Source organism: Onychostoma macrolepis, chromosome 11, assembly GCF_012432095.1.
Source record: "Onychostoma macrolepis isolate SWU-2019 chromosome 11, ASM1243209v1, whole genome shotgun sequence".
NCBI lineage: Eukaryota > Metazoa > Chordata > Actinopteri > Cypriniformes > Cyprinidae > Onychostoma > Onychostoma macrolepis.
Window position 1 is genome coordinate 12,310,399 of NC_081165.1, and position 18,829 is coordinate 12,329,227.

Genomic DNA, 18,829 nt, shown 5'->3' on the forward strand with positions numbered 1-18,829 from the left:
GCAAGATCTACTCTTGATAACTGGAAGAACCAAATAATCCTTATTCATTTTTGAATAAAGCTCATTTTGTAAATGCATCCATGACCTACATCGTTTATGAAGCATGATGGTATATCTGTTAATGCATCTGCAATTGAATGTACATTTTGAAAACTATATGCAATTAATAAGCTCCATAAAGGAAGTACCAGCATAGAAACTGAAATGCATTTCATTTGCTACATGGGCCAATTATATTACATACAGGCTCATTTTAACATGCTCATTTATTGTTCTGCACTATGCAGTGTTACATATGCATATGGAAGCTTTTGATGGTGAATCCCATGGAGGTGGCAAACTGAGAGCAAAGGATGATTGGAACTGCTTTGATGCTTTGACTGCTGAATTTTTTTAGAGCACATTATGATGTCTAATAAGGAACTAGATTTGTTTCTCAACTACAAACAGTTATTTTACCCCGATTAAAATCAGTGACAGTTCATTGGTCTAATAATGAGTTTTGCATATGAAATAGTTTATTTATAGATTCTGCTTGTGCTTCTCTTCTCTAGCATAATTTTTCACTTGTTTACAATTGCAGATCTGAAAGGAGGCCACAGAACATGTACAGTAACAAAGAGCTGTAGGAAGTGACAGCTCTGCCAGTATTATTAACACTGCCATCAACACGCTCACCGCAGGGAATGTGCAGCTCCCCCTCGAGTGGCAATGGAAAACGTGCCAGCTATTGTGAGAGTCCGAAGGGAACTTAATACGGTGCCTGTATGCTTCTGAAAGCACACTTGAGAGCAAGACAGGTAAATGAGATGGCAAATTTAAGCCTGTTTGGAAGTTCAGGTTACCATTGTGCTGGACTGAAAAGTCTCATTTGGTGTTCCCAGTCAAAATTTACCGGCTTAAGTGTTTCATTATGCTACATTATCACCAAATCTTTGGATTCAGTCTTGTCAATTTGTTTCATTTCAATTAGCACAGGTTTAAAATGTCTTTTTGGGACAGATTGATTGTAGGCCTCATTAATCTGAGTTTATGCACCTCAATTTTTGAGTGAACACTGCCAAAATGATCTGATCAACGAGGCCTATGACCAATCAGCTCCAAAAAGTAATGAAACCTGTGCTAAGTGAAAGAAAACAAGTTGACAAAAAGAACAAATCACAGTTAGTTTTAGTCCAATGCAGTAACAAGAAAATCCTCTCTGGGTTGAAATGTCCATCAGTTAAAAACAACTCTACTTGACTTTATAGCTAACATTGCAAATAATGTTCGACATCGATGTACATTTTACAATTTTATTGGTGCTCACAGAAACAAACCACATTGTTTAAAAAATAATGCATTTTGTTTAAACATTATGTATTTAATATATACATCTCTGTACATCAGGAAAATTGTCTCTTTTGCACAGCAAAGATAAAACATTTATGTCTGCAAGAACATATATAGCAAAACAATATTATGCACATAAATAATAACATAATACTTGTCTGAATTCCACCACAGTGCAAAATTAAAATACAAATGGAGCATCCTGAAAGGAAAGTAGTTTTGTAACTCATTGTTCAGTTAGTTTAGACATCACTTCTTTCAAAAGAAAGAAAGAGAGAAAGAAAGATACATATTTCAGGACTGTTATTTTTCTTAATAAAAAAAAAAAAGAAAGAAAGAGAAACAAACAAAAAAAGCATTTCCTCGAGGAAAACGTATTAGGTAAACAAGATCATTCCTAAAACCTCTTACACCATAGAGAGGTTAAGCAGAGACTGTAAGCGTCTTATTGCGCAGAGCAACTCTGGTGCTTCCATCCAGACCCCTAATGAGGGATTATTGTGCTATAGTGGCTGTCAAGTCCACAAACAAGTCCATGGCTTGTGTCTCAAAACCTAGTGAGCTGCCTACCTAGACAGCATTTTGTGGGCACTCTGAATCAGCTGAACTCAAAACTTTCCATCCATTGTTATTATCACAATATTTTTTTAACATTTAAAATTAATTCGTTGCAAAAGTGCAGGTTCTTTGGCACCACTTTGATTTTAATTAAGGCGGCAATCAATTTTTAATAAACTTTTCTTTTTTTTTTTTTTACAGAGAGCAGCAGTTCAGGCCCTAACTTGATGTAGGCAGCTCGATAGGTTTTAAACACATCCCGTGAATCCTAAAGTTGCGCTTTCAAGTCAAATGGATGAAATGGCACAATCGTGCACCCAAACGCTTTTCTTCTTTACCATCGTGTCTTTATATATATTCAAGAAAGGTCAGCCGACTTCTTGCACTTTCCCATCCACAGTGCCGTTTGCAAGAGAAACGATCTCTTGGTTGCTGTCTATGGAAGACTCGCTGCTTGTGCTCTCCCCAGACAGCAGGCGAGTCACCCTCAAATCGGCTTTTAGTGTCTGCACGTCGTTGCCTATACTCATGGAGCCCAAGTCATTGATAATCTGGCACAGTTCTTGCTTGCCGTTGGCCACACAGTCGCTGACAGTGTCCAGAATATCCTCGCACTCAAAGTGCATGGCTTTCTCCTCCTCCTCCTCCCCGATCAGGTCCTCCGTGATGGAGCCCAGCTTGGGTGCGCTCCTGCTGCGCTCCACCGGGGGCTTGTAGTAACACTGTCCGTTTAGCAGCTTCCTCAGGGGCACCAGGGGGATCGTTTGCTCCCCGATCAGCTGCTGTTGCTGATGCCTGGCGTCGTCCCTTCTTTTGAGTCTTTTAAACTCGGCCAGCGCTGTCGCGGAGGTCTGGTAGAGGAGCAGCGCCATGGCCTTCGCCTTCTCCGGCTTGGACACCAGCACGGCGTGGCAGCGCAGCATCACCGCCTTGTGCTTCATCTCGTGCCGGTAGATCCAGGCGAAGATCTTGGGGAGCCGCGGGTCTGCGACACAGTAGGTGATCCTGTGCAATAAATACAGGTGTCCCGGTCTCTTCGTCTTTTCGTCGACGTGGACCATGCGGATGCCCTGCGAGCTGATGGTCAGCTTCATCTTGGTGCCGTTCTTGCCCATCTCGCTCTTGCCCCAGATCTTACTAACGGCCACGTCTGTGCATCCATCTCCCTTGGACTGGATGGTGGTGGCATTCCCCAGGTACAAGACCGTGTACGTAGGGTCCTCGCTGGTGATTTTCACCTTTTTCCTCTTGGATTTGAACATGCTCCCGACTCTGTTGAGTGCGCTTTCTGGGCAGGATTTGGCGAAGGAGGTGAGCGCGGAGTAGTTGAGGCTCACGGCATAGCCCTTCTGCTTGGACTGCTGCTTGTCTTCCTCGATCAGCTCGAATTTGTTCTTCTTCCAAGGCAACATAATGGTCGTGATGAGGAAAGTGAAGCTGCTAAGTCTACTCTAGTAATTCTATTACGCCTAAATTCTACCGCGAAACAGGTTCTTGTCATCTATTGGCTTGCTTTAAGTCATTTTCAAAGTTGCAGAGCACTTCATAGACCTGTGAGCGGAGGAGTGTCGCGCCGGACGCTAGGATCGCAGCATCGCTAGAAAACACACTGTACAGTACAAGCGAGAAACAGCGACTTATATACCGGAACGAACCAACTCAGCCTCACGGAGGGGTCGACAGAGTGAGGAGGCCCATACCAAAGCCTGGGCTTAAACTCTCTGGGATTCAGCTGTTGCTCATGTTTCCATTTATTTATTTATTTATTAAGGATATTTATTTTAAGTGTTTCATATCGGCCTATTTGTTTTCATTTATGTACAGACTTATGCGCATGTCAACGAGTAAAGACGTGATTTAACTTTTAAATTTTAACCAATAAAATGTTTTTCACCGCAAATATAATATTTACTGATTTCAATGTGAAAAAAAGCACATAGCCTTCTTTGAATTTACATAACGTTAAAATGTAATAGAGCCTGTAATACAAAAAGTAATGCAACCGTGTACAGCCATGATATGATACAATAATACAATTTATTTATTATTTAAATATTACGCTTAATACTACTACTACTACTACTACTACTACTAATAATAATAATTATTATTATTATATAATTATACTATATTCATATTTATATAATTGATAATAACGAATAATTATATTAATAATTAAGTAATAAATAATAATTATAATCTTGTATAATTATTAGTTAAATAGTGCCTTTTAAGCATGCAACCTATAATATATTTATTATTATTATTATTATTATTATTACTATTATTATAGATTAATTATAGGTTATATTACAAGTCTTAAATATGCCGTTATTATTAATAATTATATAATTAATAATAATTAATAATTATATTAATAATCATATAATTATTAATAATAATCTTGTATAATTATTAATTAAATAATGAATTTTTAAGCATGCAACCTATAATATATTTATTATTATTATTGGTTATATTACAAGTCTTAAATATATTAATATCATTAATAATAATGATTATATAATAATAATAATAATAATAATAATAATAATGTATAATTAATAATGAAATATTTCTATTACTGAATGTATTATAATTATTGTCCCTCGGCTGCTAGAGAGGCATGGAGCTGTGATGCTCTCTGCTGGTAGCATGCGAACAGTGCAAGGGAACAGTCAGTCAGTCGGGGTCTGTTGAGTGGCTACAAGCAGCTTGCAAACGGTTCTACATCCGGAACTTTTTTTTTAAAGTGCTTTGCTTTTCCACGGACATATTTTAGTGAGACACCTGGGGCAAACCAAAAGTTCAGTGACGATTTGTCTTTTCGCTTTTTGTCTCAGTCAGTTCTATCAGCCTTTAAACTGTAAACACTGTAAAACTGTAAACATAAGTGCTGGACTAAAATTAACGAACCTGAAAAGACATAAATTATATTCGGGATCTAAACGCATTAATGCTCTGAAGAAGAGGTTCCTCTCATAGACCATTCCGTATGACTTCCTTCCTCTGCCATAACAAACATGTCACATGCGTGAGGTTCTGTCCACTCGAGTGTCCACGAACAGCTCACTGACACATTTACATTACGGTTTAACCGTGTAAAAGTATATAAGATGGGAAAGAAGAAGACTCGTGGGGAGGGTTCGGGGTTGGGGAGAACTTTAATAAAGGAGCGACTGAACGCAGGCCGTGGATACAGGAGAAATGACACATGGGTGAGGAATTATGACAGTCTAATCCTAAAGTGTTTTACTTTTTCTTTCAGGTGTAGCAGAATATTGCAGAGGTAATATGGCGCATTTTTAAAATAAGATCAGAAAATACACCTTAATATTTTGTCACGTATACTAAAAAAAACAAAAAAAAACGATTTGTGTGACATGGAACCAAGTGCAGCAACAAATCATTTAAAATGATTGTTTTTCCAGTTCAGAACATCAACACACAATATCAGTAAACCAAAGAAAGCAGCCTACAAATTATCTTGGAATAATTCTCTATGGAATACTTTTCTTTATGCAAGAGGGAAACAGTTGGAGTGTTAACTTGATTCAGTGGATGTAAATCTGATGTACTAATAGTTTTATGTCTTTTAGCTTCACACCAGTGAGCTGAATGATGGATATGATTGGGGTCGACTCAACCTACAGTCTGTCACAGAGCAGAGCTCTCTGGACGACTTTCTGGCCACAGCTGAACTTGCTGGAACTGAATTTGTTGCAGGTAGGTGTTGATTATATCTCTGGATAATTTGTATGATTATTTCTAGGAATCAAGGTTGTTATTGATGATCAAAACAAATAGAAATATTTTTTTAATTACAGTGAATGTGAAATGAAATAAAATATACAATAAATAATAGAATGAAATGATTTGAAAAACTTAAACTAAACAAAAATGAGAAATGTTGCCTTGGCAACTAACTAAAATAAGGTTAATGTGAAGCACAAAAATGACTGGAAATAAATAAAAACTAAAACTGCACTAAAACTAAAATAAATTAAATACAAAAACAAATGTAATAAAAGAAAAAAGACTAATAAAAATTACAAAAGCACATAAAATTACAAAAATGAAAACTGAACATATCAAAATAAATAAATATTTATGAAAAATTAATAGTATATTTAAAAACACTGCTAGGAACAGAATAATAAATGGCTTTTTTTTTTTTTTTTTGCAGAGAAGCTGAACATAAAATTTGTCCCAGCTGAAGCGAGGGCCGGCTTGCTTTCTGCTGAGGAGTCCACACGACTGAAGAAACTCCATGAGGACAACAAACAGTTGTTACGAATTCCCCGAAGGTATGTTGTTGTGCAGTTAAATGTGAATTCTATAAACCTGTATGAAAGTTCCATTGATCTGTTGTAGTTGTATTATTCAGCGTTGCGTTTTTTTCACCGCAGGCCTCCTTGGGACGAGAGCACAAGCCCTGAGGTTCTGCAGCAAAACGAGAGGGACAGCTTCCTTATATGGAGAAGAGAACTGGCTCGGTGAATGTTTGATAAATTTAGTCCTTACACTAGCAAATCCAATTCTCTAACAGGATAGTGTTTGTGAGCAAATGCAATTTCTGTAACAGGTTGGAAGAGGAACAGAAGTTGATTCTTACCCCTTTTGAGAGGAATCTTGATTTCTGGAGGCAACTCTGGAGAGTTATTGAGAGGAGGTGAGCTTTTGCTTGCCTTTTTAATACAATGGAAGTTTAATTTGTGCTCTTCACTATCTAATCACACTTTGATATAGGAACGATGGTTTGTTAGAGTACTATTGATTTATATATATATTTTTTTGCTTTATCCTCAGTGATGTTGTGGTTCAAATCGTTGATGCCAGAAACCCGCTTCTCTTCCGCTGTCCAGATCTTGTAAGTAACTGCGACATCCAACCAAAACAGTTATACTCAACTCTGTTTTTATTTTTTTAAATCATGCTTTAATTTCTGCCTGTGTCAGGAAAAATATGTAAAAGAGGTCTCAGCTCACAAAGTAAACATGCTTCTTCTGAACAAAGCCGACCTGCTCACTAGAGAACAACGGCGAGTTTGGGCCCGATACTTCCAGAAAGAGGGGATCAGAGCAGTGTTCTGGTCTGCTTTAGCTGAGGCACAACGACTCGAGGCGGAGGAGAAGGTAATATACGGAGCTGGTCTGCAGTGATGCACTAAAGGCCATTTTAGTTGTTGTTAGTAGGATTGAATTTGGGCTTTGTAATTTTCAGGTAATTAAAAATATAAAGAAAAAAACAAAAAAACAAGTGCATCTTCAATTTTTTTTAAATGTTCTATTCATTCAAGAATTTTGAAAAATAAGTTACCAAATATTTCACATAAGTATTAAGGAGCACAACTTTTTCAACATTGATTATAATAATACTAATAGTAAAATGTTTCTTGAGCAGCAAATCAGCATATTACATTGATTTCTGAAGGATCATGTGACTGAAGAAAAGTAGGCTTTGCATCACAGGAATAAATTACATTTAAATATATATTAAATTAGAAAACAATTATTTGTAATAACATTTCACAATATCACTGTTTGTACTTGTATGTATGTATGTATCAAATACATGCAGCCTCGGCGAGCATAAGACAATTCTTTCAAAACCATATTTTTCCTAGGTTTCAGTGAACATTTTTGTTTAATGATGCAGATGAATCTTTTTTTTTTTTTTTTTTTTTTTTTAATTGATTCATTATTTTCATAAGCACAGTTTTTTTTAAGGGAATTGAGTGCCTGCTTTAATTTCTCTGTTTCTCCTCCATGTTTGGTGGTTAAGGGAGAAGAGCCGATGGACCAAGAGGATCAGAGTGATACGGAACAGGAAGCAACCTCCAAAAATGTCACAGATCTTCATGAGGAAAATAGCACTTCACCTAATGAAAAAGATGAGAGTGAGCAGGATGAAGAAGAAGGAAGAGTCTGTGTTGATGAGACAGAGTGGCAGACATGCTCTGAGGAATCAGGAGATGAAGATCATGCTGAGGAGAGACCAGAATCCACAACGGTTTCATCTTTCTACAACTCCAGCCGTTTGTTACGCAAAAATGAGCTGCTGGAAATGTTTAAGTCTGTGCATTCTGGGCTGACGTGCAAAGATGAACAAATCACAGTTGGATTGGTGAGCTTAAATGACATTTCTACATTATATCAAACATTGTTACTTAAGAATTCATATTCATATTTCAACTCTAAACTCTCTTAAAGGTGGGATATCCTAATGTTGGAAAAAGCTCTACCATCAACACCATCCTGAGGAATAAGAAAGTCTCAGTTTCAGCTACACCTGGACACACAAAGCATTTTCAGGTGGGTGTTTTCTAATTAATGAACAATGGAGGTATTGAAAACTAATTCTTGACTTTTATTTTTCACATTTTTGCCCCTAAATCACTCTTAGGGACAAATTACATTATCTAGCTGTATACCAATAGCTATCAGAGTGAAGGATTTATCAATTAGCAATTTGTAAATCTATGAACGAGTCTGTTTATTCTTGGGCTTGTATTGACTATTGCTGTGTCCACATGTTTCAGACTCTGTTTGTTGATCCTGGTCTCTGCCTGTGTGATTGTCCCGGACTGGTCATGCCTTCTTTTGTGTCCACCAAAGCCGAGATGATTTGCAGCGGGATCCTACCCATTGATCAGATGAGAGATCATGTTCCAGCCATCTCTTTGATAACCTTTTTAAACAGCAGATCATGAAAACTGCATTTTTTTGCTTGATCTTTTAACACACTACAGTTTGAGGGTGGATTTTTTTTGAGTTTCTTATGCTCTCCAAGACTGCATTTATTTGATCAAAACACAGTAAAAACACAAATATTGTGAAATATTGTTACCCTTAACCTAAATACGTATGTCAGACTATCCCTCGAACTGTGCTGGAGGGGACCTACGGAATCAACATCATCAGACCAAGAGAGGATGAGGACCCCGATCGACCCCCCACCTATGAGGAACTGCTCATGGCTTATGGATGTCAGTTCCACTTGCACAATCTACACATTAAGGCATTTCACAGCACGCTTAACCAACTCTGCTGCAACTGACCAATCATAATGTATTCCCTTCATGCAGATATGAGAGGCTTCATGACAGCACATGGCCAGCCAGACCAGTCAAGATCAGCCCGTTACGTTTTGAAAGACTATGTCAGTGTAAGTGCCTTTCATTTGTCACTACGAGCTCTGAATTGTAGTTATGAACATGAAGAATGGGAGATGTTAACCTCTTTCTACCTGATTTTCTACAGGGTAAACTCCTTTACTGCCACCCTCCACCCCACATCAACCCTAAAGACTTCCAGCCTCAGCATGCCAGGTTTGCCAGGCAGAGTGGAGAAGATGAACAGATTTCTAGCAATGCCGACAAACGCTCAAAAGTCAAACGCATAGAGAACACAGTGGATAAACATTTCTTTCATCAAGTGAGATTCAACTCTTGAATGGGTTGTACATTACATGGCTACTGAAAATGAAATATTGATTTCAGTTTTGAAGTTGAATCTCTCACAGCACACATAATCTGTCATTTTTCATAGGAAAATGTGCAAGCGCTGACCAAGGGTGTGCAGATGGTGATGGGTTATAAGCCTGGAAGTGGTCCTGTTCGGCCTGGAAATGCAAACACGGAACAACATACTGGGAAACCCTGGAAAAAACACGGTAACCGGAACAAGAAGGAGAAAGTGAGAAGACTCAACAAACATCTGGATGCATAATCCCTATACTAAGATGTTTATTGGATATACTCTTCAATGCAAAGACTTTAATTTCACCATGGCTTGTACCTGGATGGGATTGATAAGTGCTGCTGGACATTCCCCTTTGTATGAAATATCATCACTCATAATAATAAATTATCACTCTGTATTTTATCAGTGTATTGAATGAAGAGAGTAATGGACACAGACAAACGCTAATAAATGAAGATCTCCTTATGATGTCCTTAAGTCATTTTGTTCATTACTAAAATTGTGTATTCCATTTAGTAGAATATGTGGATGTCTAATAAAGCTGACAATGATAATATATTGACAGTTTCTCAGAGCAATTCTCTCAAACTTATAATTAGTACTGCGTTTTTTAATTTTCTCCAAACTGTAATGCTATTTAAATATGACATAGTATGGAATTGTCTGGTAGTAATAGCCAAATGTTTGTAAATTACATTTTTAAGGGAAATATTTATGTTAATCTATAAGGGAACGTGTATATTTTGATGCGGAAATTTGTCATTAAATCTAGCAAGTTTCTTACAACTTTTAATCGCATCTATATATATATATATATATATATATATATATTTAAGTATTTCATGCATTTTTTTCAAAAATATAAGGTTTAATTATAGGCATTTTGTGCACACACACACACACATGATAAAAAAAAAAGTAACATTATAGATTTCTGAACTTCTAAAGTATTTTAATGTAAATAGGGATTTGCGAGTCACTCCACAGCGTCCGCTTTCTTAACCGCAGCCTTACAGCCAATCAGCTGGACGGACGTCACAGAGCCTAATTAATATGTATGAGCTAAGCATGTGGGCGTTACCTAAAAGATACAGGTGATTGACGGGTGGTTCACTACCATCACTGCAGCTGGCAGCTAATGATAGAAGTTAGAAACACAAATATTTTCTCAGTTACTTCTCCCTCAGTGGGTGACAGCATAAGTGAAACACATGGGTAAAATTACAGTCTTAGATATTGTCCAGCGATGGAGCCCAGAGTTTGTTAAAGGTTGTCTTTCAACATATGAAGAACATATTTGCATCTCGGCTGCTCTTTACGTCTTGTCTGCTTTGATATTACTGGTTTCCTGTTCACTGTGAGTGCCGTCGTGTGATTAAAAGTAACGTTAGCTGAGGTGTGTAAATTGATAAACTCATCATTTGTCGCTCCCTTTCAGTCTTCTTTATCACAGATGCAAAACGCGAAGCAAGAGTTTGGGTGATGAAGCAGTCTGCGCTTTGTATTGTTTCGTGGGGAACTTGTGCAGCGCAGTGGGCGCTTTGCTTTCCGAACAGTTTGATTTTCAGGTGAGAAATCAGTTAAAAGTTATCAATTTCGCCAACTTTTTTTGTCAAAGCCTACCGTACCGATTGACAATGACACTTACCGGCCGGAAAGTGTACTGTTCAACAGCATGATCCTGCTTTACCAGCAGCTGTTCACATTACGGATTTCGATAACCTCTTAATATGGCCTAATTTAATAAGTTTGAATATATCAATAAACTTTACATTACAAAGAGTTTCAGAGAGAGACTGGAATTTTTTTAATTATATATCAGCTTTAATGCACTTATCAAAACAACAAAAGCAGTCAAATCTCAAATGATTTGGTTTTTATTACAAAAAGAATTTTTAAAATTTACAGTCTGCAAAGAAGTGGAAAAAATATATTAATAGTATATATATATATATATATATTAGTTAACCTGAACTATATAAACGGTTCCATTATAATCCACAAAATTTATCATACTACAAGAAAATGACTCGCTATTCTTTAAAAAAGTAGTGAGGAGTATGCTCTGTGTACTGGTAAAGTCCATTTAAGGTATTCTATAGTCTTTGGTACTGGGCAGTAAGCAAGTATGCCATTTCGAACACAGCCTTATAAACATTATGAACAGCCCATTTAAATGAAAGTCAAATGTTCTGTCCATCTGTTGCAGATTTCTATGGCTTCGTACATGGCAATTTTGGATGTCATCCATTTCCTGTCAGTATCTTTCTCCATTTATTTATGGTATAAGTCTAAAATGGGTAAGGGTTTTATATATATCACTCATTGGTATAATTGTGCTTTCAATCATCTGTCACAATAAATGACTTCTCAATCATGTTCTCAAGGAAAGAAAATGAGAATGGTGTCCAGGAGGAGGAGGCAGAATTTTCTAGTTGTGTCTCTACTGTTTGTAATGGGCGGCTGCGTTTACCTGGGTTTACCAGTCCATTCAAGTCCAATAATGGTATCTCCAACCATGAGGAGACCACTTGGCATGTTCCTCAATGTAAGTAAAGTCATTCTCAAAAGAGTAAAATATGTACCATATCTGATACTATATGTAAACTTCTACCATATGCAAAGTCACACTTGCTTAAAACAGACCTATCAGTATTTTGCATGTGTCTTTTGGAACAGGATCATATCGAGACCCTTGGTTACTTCTTGGGGCTTCTGTCCTTCGCAATCAGCTGGACTGCAAAGTTTCCCTTCATCCTGAAAGCTGTGAGCACTTTTGCTATCTAAATCATTATTTTGAGCTCTTCATTCAAACACATGATCATGTCTGTCTTTTTGTTTGGCGTTAGTTAACCCAAAAAAAAGTCAATTTGATGACAATGTTCTCAAAGCATCCGAGATGTTTGATTCTTCATCAGAACAAATTTGGATTTAGCATTATATCAAATGGATTATCAATTGGATATCAATGGCAGTATATCACCAAATGGATCCTCTGCAGTGAATGGCTGCCGTCAGAATGAGAGTCGAAAAACAGCTGATAAAAACATCACAATAATCCACTCAAATCCAGTCCATCAGTTAACTGCTTGTGAGGAGAAAACCTGCGTGTCCTAAGACGTTTTTAACTTTAGACATGCAGCTTGGGTGGTGTGGATTATAGTGATGTTTTATCAGCTGTTTGGACTCTCATTCTGACGGCACCCATTCACTGCAGAGGATCTGTTGGTGAGCAAGTGATGTAATGCTAAATTTCCCAATCTTATGATAAAATAAACTCCTCTACATCTGGATTGCCTAAGGGTTAGTGCGTTTTCATTTTGGGGCAAATTATTCCTTTAATAAAATAGTTGTGCAAGAAGTTCATAATGAATTCAATGTTAACAGAACATTAAATGAAAGAACAGTCACAAACTACTGTACAACTAACTGTATATGCACTTTGTATAAACAGTCCAATTGTGTCTTTTCTGTCTTTTGCAGAATAGAGGAGAGCAGAATTCTGCAGTGCAGGTGTCCTCTAGAGTTCTGTCTTCTGTAGCTGGATGTCTGTATGCCTCTGCCATTCTTCTCTATGACACACAGCTTAGATCTGTTATCAAAGCAATGCCATGGATACTCTCTGCTATCAGCTGTGCGGTTCTGGATCTTTCTGTATCCTTTGACAAGACTGCATTTAATGTACCAGTGTTCTCAGTCTACTCTTTAACTTTGATTTTTCAGATTGTGGTCCTCATCTGTTACAGATCCAATCATAAACGCCCTTCTGTCCGGTTTCTAGACTCGGATACTGAATCTTTACTAGGTGACTCTTCTGTCACGGGTCAGCTGTGCAACAACAATGTTGAATGCTGCAGGAAGAAGCACCTCTCAGCAAGAGGCATTTCTTCCAAAGGGACTGACATGGGACTTTATATGGATGTCAACATACAGCCAATCAGGAAGGTTTGCTCTTGTTTTGAGTTTTAGTGAAGTGGCTTTATGGTGTGTTGAAGGTATGGTAATTGATTAATTATCATTCTAGGTGTGTCTCAAGGAGGTCACCATCTCACGGGACGGCTCATCAGAGAATCTTCCGCTAAAGAGGACCGTCAGGGTGGTGCGGGTTGATGAACAGTGCTCCTCTGGTACCTCGACCGATTTGTCCTCTATTGGCTCTGAGCTAGAGGTTAGAACGCCATTCCTTTTCTTTTCAGAGTTGCACATTATGTGGCCCATAAATGACGCTTTGACATGACTTGAAATGAAATGACCCAACCTGTATTGTCTGAGAATCTGAGACCTACATGTGTGATTTCACACAGCTGAATTTGTGTACACACAACCAAGTTAAAAGTAAAATAAAAAATAGTAGACAAAAATAAATAGAATTGATAAAATGGAAGAAAAAAAATCAAATATTTATTTTTATTTGTTTAGTATTATATAGTATATTTATAGTTTAAATGTAAAATTTTAAAATATATATTTTTTTTCATTTTTATTCATTTAATTATTATAAATGTTATGTTCTAAACCTGTAATATAAATAAATTCTAACATTTGATGTTTCAATTTTAACATAGGTTTATATATATATATATATATATATACACACACACACACACAGTATCTCACAGAAGTGAGTACACCCCTCACATTTTTGTAAATATTTTATTATATCTTTTCATGTGACAACACTGAAGAAATGACACTTTGATACAATGTAAAGTAGTGAGTGTACAGCTTGTATAACAGTGTAAATTTGCTGTCCCCTCAAAATAACTCAACACACAGCCATTAATGTCTAAACCGCTGGCCACAAAAGTGAGTACACCCCTAAGTGAACATGTCCAAATTGGGCCCAATTAGCCATTTTCTCTCCCCGGTGTCATGTGACTCGTTAGTGTTATAAGGTCTCAGGTGTGAATGGGGAGCAGGTGTGTTAAATTTGGTGTTATCGCTCTCACTCTCTCATACTGGTCACTGGAAGTTCAACATGGCACCTCATGACAAAGAACTCTCTGGGGATCTGAAAAAAAGAATTGTTGCTCTACATAAAGATGGCGTAGGCTATAAGAAGAATGCCACTTAGGGGTGTACTCACTTCTGTGAGATACTGTGTATATATATATATATATCACAAACCTCAAATTATACATGGAAAAACTAACATTAAACTAATAATAATAATAAAATTATAAATAATAAAATGTAATAACTGGAGGCTGCAGTACTGCTTTAGGAGGGTAGATGGTAGCAGAGTTTTAAAGACTAAAGCAAATCACATGTAAAATCTGTGTAAAATAAATGTTTGAGTTTCCTGACAGTTTTTCAAAAGGATTTATCTACAGTATCTATTCAACATACTGCTTGCACACTTATCTGAAAGAAAATTGTCTATATAATCTAATCACTCAGTATAACAGTATCACACAACAGTAACACTCAGTATCTTAATATAAATTGTACATGTCACAGTTTTGCTGAAAATGTTGTTGTGTTGCAGTCTAGTCCTTTCTTGGCTCTCTAAATGGCTTTTGAGAATGCCAAGTGATTGAGGATGTCATTTAATCTAAAACAAAGGCAAATCGCCCCCGGACGAAAACAATTGAACTTTGTTTTATTCACTAAACAGGAAAAAGCTAAGCATGTGAACCGCCTTAGACACTGTGTGTGAGTTCAGAGTTCAGACATCTGCTGTCAAGAGCAATCTTCCAGTGATGAATGTGTGTTTTCTGATAGCTGTTACTGTAGGGAAATTGTTCAATTTCTGAGCCATTAGCATTGGTTACTGGCAGAATTGTAATGTAAGTAATATAATTTGTTATATAAGGACTCATAACTAGCTGTGAGAATTGAAAAAATATTTAAACAGATCTAAAAAAGTATCTAAATCAGAAAAAATGGGCATGGGCATTTTTAGGTACAACTATGACAATCAAAATGGGAGATTCCTGCAATTCCATTGCATTGTGTCAGTTACTGTAAGCAGTTGTGAAAGAGAAAGCTGGGCTTGGTGTTCCAGAAGTTCATGTTGTTGCTTGATTGTTTTGCTGTTAAAGATCTATAATAAAGGAACAGGGCAGGACCTTTCTGCATCGGAAGTGGTACAAAATGCTTGTTCAGTCTACAGGAGATTTGGCCCTCGCTCTGCTATTTTAAGAGTGGGTCTGTCGCCCGCCCGATGCGTGGAGAACAGTGGACAGGCCGAGGGGTTTTCTGTTTATTGAGGAGGGGTTGTTTGTGTCTGTGCTTATGAGTAACTAAACATTCCTCTGCAGATATTTGAGCCTTAAAGGAGTAGTTTAGCCCAGAATAAAACGTTACTGCCTCCAAATCATACACAACCTCATCTCGTTCCAAACCTACATAAGATTCTTTGTTCTGCGTAACCCAAAAGTAGATCATTATGAATTATTAAATGCATTTTATTCATGTGTATGTTTTTATTTATTAAAGGAATCATTCACTAAACTTATTGAGTTATTGGTTAAATTACATACTAAGTCCATTTCATTTATTCATTTAATACATTATTCACTAAATGTATTTATTAAATTAACTTATTAAATGCATTTTATTTATTTTTTGTTCATTAAATTATTTATTCATTAAACGTTTATTAAATAAATTATTTATTAAATTGTTTATAAAAAGCACATTTATTAAATTAATTTTATGTTACTTAAAGGCATTTCATGTATTTATTTATTTCCATGTATGTGTTTGCTTGACATTTTATCATAAATTCTTTATTAAATACATTTTATTCATTTATTTATTTTATATATTTAAAGACATTCACAAAAATTGCTGAATTATTGGTTCAATTACATATTAAAGGAATTTAATGTATTCACTTAATGTATTTAAGTGAACTTTTTATTAAATGCATTTTATTTATTTTTGTTTATTAAATCATTTATTCATTAAATGTTTGTTAAATGAATTTTCTTAACTTTTATATGAATTATTCATTAAGTGCATTTATTAAATGAAATTTGTATCAAATGCATTTTATTTAATTAATTTTTATATTATTATTAAAGCCATTTTTTTTTATATATATATATATATATATATACAGTGAGGAAAATAAGTATTTGAACACCCTGCTATTTTGCAAGTTCTCCCACTTAGAAATCATGGAGGGGTCTGAAATTGTCATCGTAGGTGGATGTCCACTGTGAGAGACATAATCTAAAAAAAAAATCCAGAAATCACAATGTATGATTTTTAACTATTTATTTGTATGATACAGCTGCAAATAAGTATTTGAACACCTGAGAAAATCAATGTTAATATTTGGTACAGTAGCCTTTGTTTGCAATTACAGAGGTCAAACGCTTTCCTGTAGTTTTTCACCAGGTTTGCACACACTGCAGGAGGGATTTTGGCCCACCTCCACACAGATCTTCTCTAGATCAGTCAGGTTTCTGGCCTGTCGCTGAGAAACACGGAGTTTGAGCTCCTCCAAAGATTCTCTATTGGGTTTAGGTCTGAGACTGGCTAGGCCACGCCAGAACCTTGATATGCTTCTTACAGAGCCACTCCTTGGTTATCCTGGCTGTGTGCTTCGGTCATTGTCATGTTGGAAGACCCAGCCTCGACCCATCTTCAATGCTCTAACTGAGGGAAGGAGGTTGTTCCCCAAAATCTCGCAATACATGGCCCCGGTCATCCTCTCCTTAATACAGTGCAGTCGCCTGTCCCATGTGCAGAAAACACCCCAAAGATGATGCTACCACCCCATGCTTCACAGTAGGGATGGTGTTCTTGGATGGTACTCATCATTCTTCTTCCTCCAAACACGTTTAGTGGAATTATGACCAAAAGTTCTATTTTGGTCTCATCTGACCACATGACTTTCTCCCATGACTCCTCTGGATCATCCAAATGGTCATTGGCAAACTTAAGTCAGGCCTGGTTTAAGCAGGGGAACCTTCCGTGCCATGCATGATTTCAAACCATGACGCCTTAGTGTATTACCAACAGTAACCTTGGAAACGGTGGTCCCAGCTCTTTTCAGGTCATTGACCAGCTCCTCCCGTGTAGTTCTGGGCTGATTTCTCACCTTTCTTAGGATCATTGAGACCCCACGAGGTGAGATCTTGCATGGAGCCCCAGTCCGAGGGAGATTGACAGTCATGTTTAGCTTCTTCCATTTTCTAATGATTGCTCCAACAGTGGACCTTTTTTCACCAAGCTGCTTGGCAATTTCCCGTAGCCCTTTCCAGCCTTGTGGAGGTGTACAATTTTGTCTCTAGTGTCTTTGGACAGCTCTTGGTCTTGGCCATGTTAGTAGTTGGATTCTTACTGATTGTATGGGGTGGACAGGTGTCTTTATGCAGCTAACGACCTCAAACAGGTGCATCTAATTTAGGATAATAAATGGAGTGGAGGTGGACATTTTAAAGGCAGACTAACAGGTCTTTGAGGGTCAGAATTCTAGCTGATAGACAGGTGTTCAAATACTTATTTGCAGCTGTATCATACAAATAAATAGTTAAAAATCATACATTGTGATTTCTGGATTTTTTTTAGATTATGTCTCTCACAGTGGACATGCACCCACGATGACAATTTCAGACCCCTCCATGATTTCTAAGTGGGAGAACTTGCAAAATAGCAGGGTGTTCAAATACTTATTTTCCTCACTATATCTATATCTATATCTATATATATATATATATATATATATATATATATATATACTTTTTTTTTCTTGCTTGAAAGTTTGTCATTGTTAATTGCCTAATGTTATTCTTAAATGTATTCATTCTTATCATTCATATTCTAGTTCTAGTACAAAACAAATAAAAAAAATTTCTTCATGTATTAAGTGGGACTTTGAAGAACCAAAAACGCAGTGGATCCCGGTAGAGGAAGCTCCAGAAGATCTGGAGAAAGCAGAGGCGTTCCCTCTCCAGGAGTGGCCAGCGAATTCGATTTCAGAGTCAACCGGCCGACCTGGTTCTCACGTCTGCTTCTGCAACCGTGCACAGCTAGCGTCCACATAATCAGACGACTAAACCTGGTGCCACTGACTCGGTTGAATGGTTATTCATTAACATGATTTGAGTGTATTTGAAGTTTAATAAAGCAGTGTAAAACTGAATGTCGTTCATGTTTTTTTTATGGACATTTTTGAGTATACTTGAAGAGTAAATGAGATGATGTAACCCTGTTTCTCATACGGTACCTCAGTACTTATTGTTACCAGCTTTAGAAGGCTGATCTACACTTGTATCCTTCCCTCACGGCAATTAAGTCTCCTGGCACTTCCCTGTCATTCACGGTGACGACTTTTTCCATTGTCGTCCCCTTTCCTCTCCAGAGCCATGCTGTTGATTAATGAGATGGCTCTGAAAACCTTATCGGACCTGTCGTTTTCATAGACGATACCAAACACTGACAAATGAAGGGAGGTGTCACATTGACTGCCCTAATAAAAACAATATCACCCTTTTGCA

At 36.9% G+C, this 18,829-nt stretch overlaps 3 protein-coding genes across 3 annotated transcripts; 2 read left to right on the forward strand and 1 right to left on the reverse strand.

The window, feature by feature from the left end:
* Window positions 1-1,281: 1,281 nt before the first annotated feature.
* Window positions 1,282-3,516, reverse strand: fam43a (family with sequence similarity 43 member A). Its single transcript, XM_058791880.1, has one exon. It carries the CDS (start codon window positions 3,300-3,302, stop codon window positions 2,259-2,261), a length of 1,044 nt encoding a protein of 347 aa, XP_058647863.1. The 5' UTR covers window positions 3,303-3,516; the 3' UTR covers window positions 1,282-2,258.
* Window positions 3,517-4,662: 1,146 nt separating this feature from the next.
* lsg1 (large 60S subunit nuclear export GTPase 1) lies at window positions 4,663-9,930 on the forward strand. Its single transcript, XM_058791866.1, has 14 exons — window positions 4,663-5,108; window positions 5,490-5,616; window positions 6,077-6,197; window positions 6,300-6,386; window positions 6,476-6,562; window positions 6,700-6,760; window positions 6,849-7,025; window positions 7,675-8,016; window positions 8,103-8,204; window positions 8,432-8,575; window positions 8,755-8,878; window positions 8,978-9,057; window positions 9,153-9,326; window positions 9,441-9,930. Exons 1-14 carry the CDS (start codon window positions 5,007-5,009, stop codon window positions 9,618-9,620), a joined length of 1,908 nt encoding a protein of 635 aa, XP_058647849.1. The 5' UTR covers window positions 4,663-5,006; the 3' UTR covers window positions 9,621-9,930.
* Window positions 9,931-10,472: 542 nt separating this feature from the next.
* tmem44 (transmembrane protein 44) lies at window positions 10,473-18,466 on the forward strand. Its single transcript, XM_058791872.1, has 9 exons — window positions 10,473-10,731; window positions 10,813-10,942; window positions 11,584-11,674; window positions 11,762-11,922; window positions 12,054-12,140; window positions 12,858-13,028; window positions 13,098-13,319; window positions 13,399-13,542; window positions 18,200-18,466. Exons 1-9 carry the CDS (start codon window positions 10,586-10,588, stop codon window positions 18,374-18,376), a joined length of 1,329 nt encoding a protein of 442 aa, XP_058647855.1. The 5' UTR covers window positions 10,473-10,585; the 3' UTR covers window positions 18,377-18,466.
* Window positions 18,467-18,829: the final 363 nt, after the last annotated feature.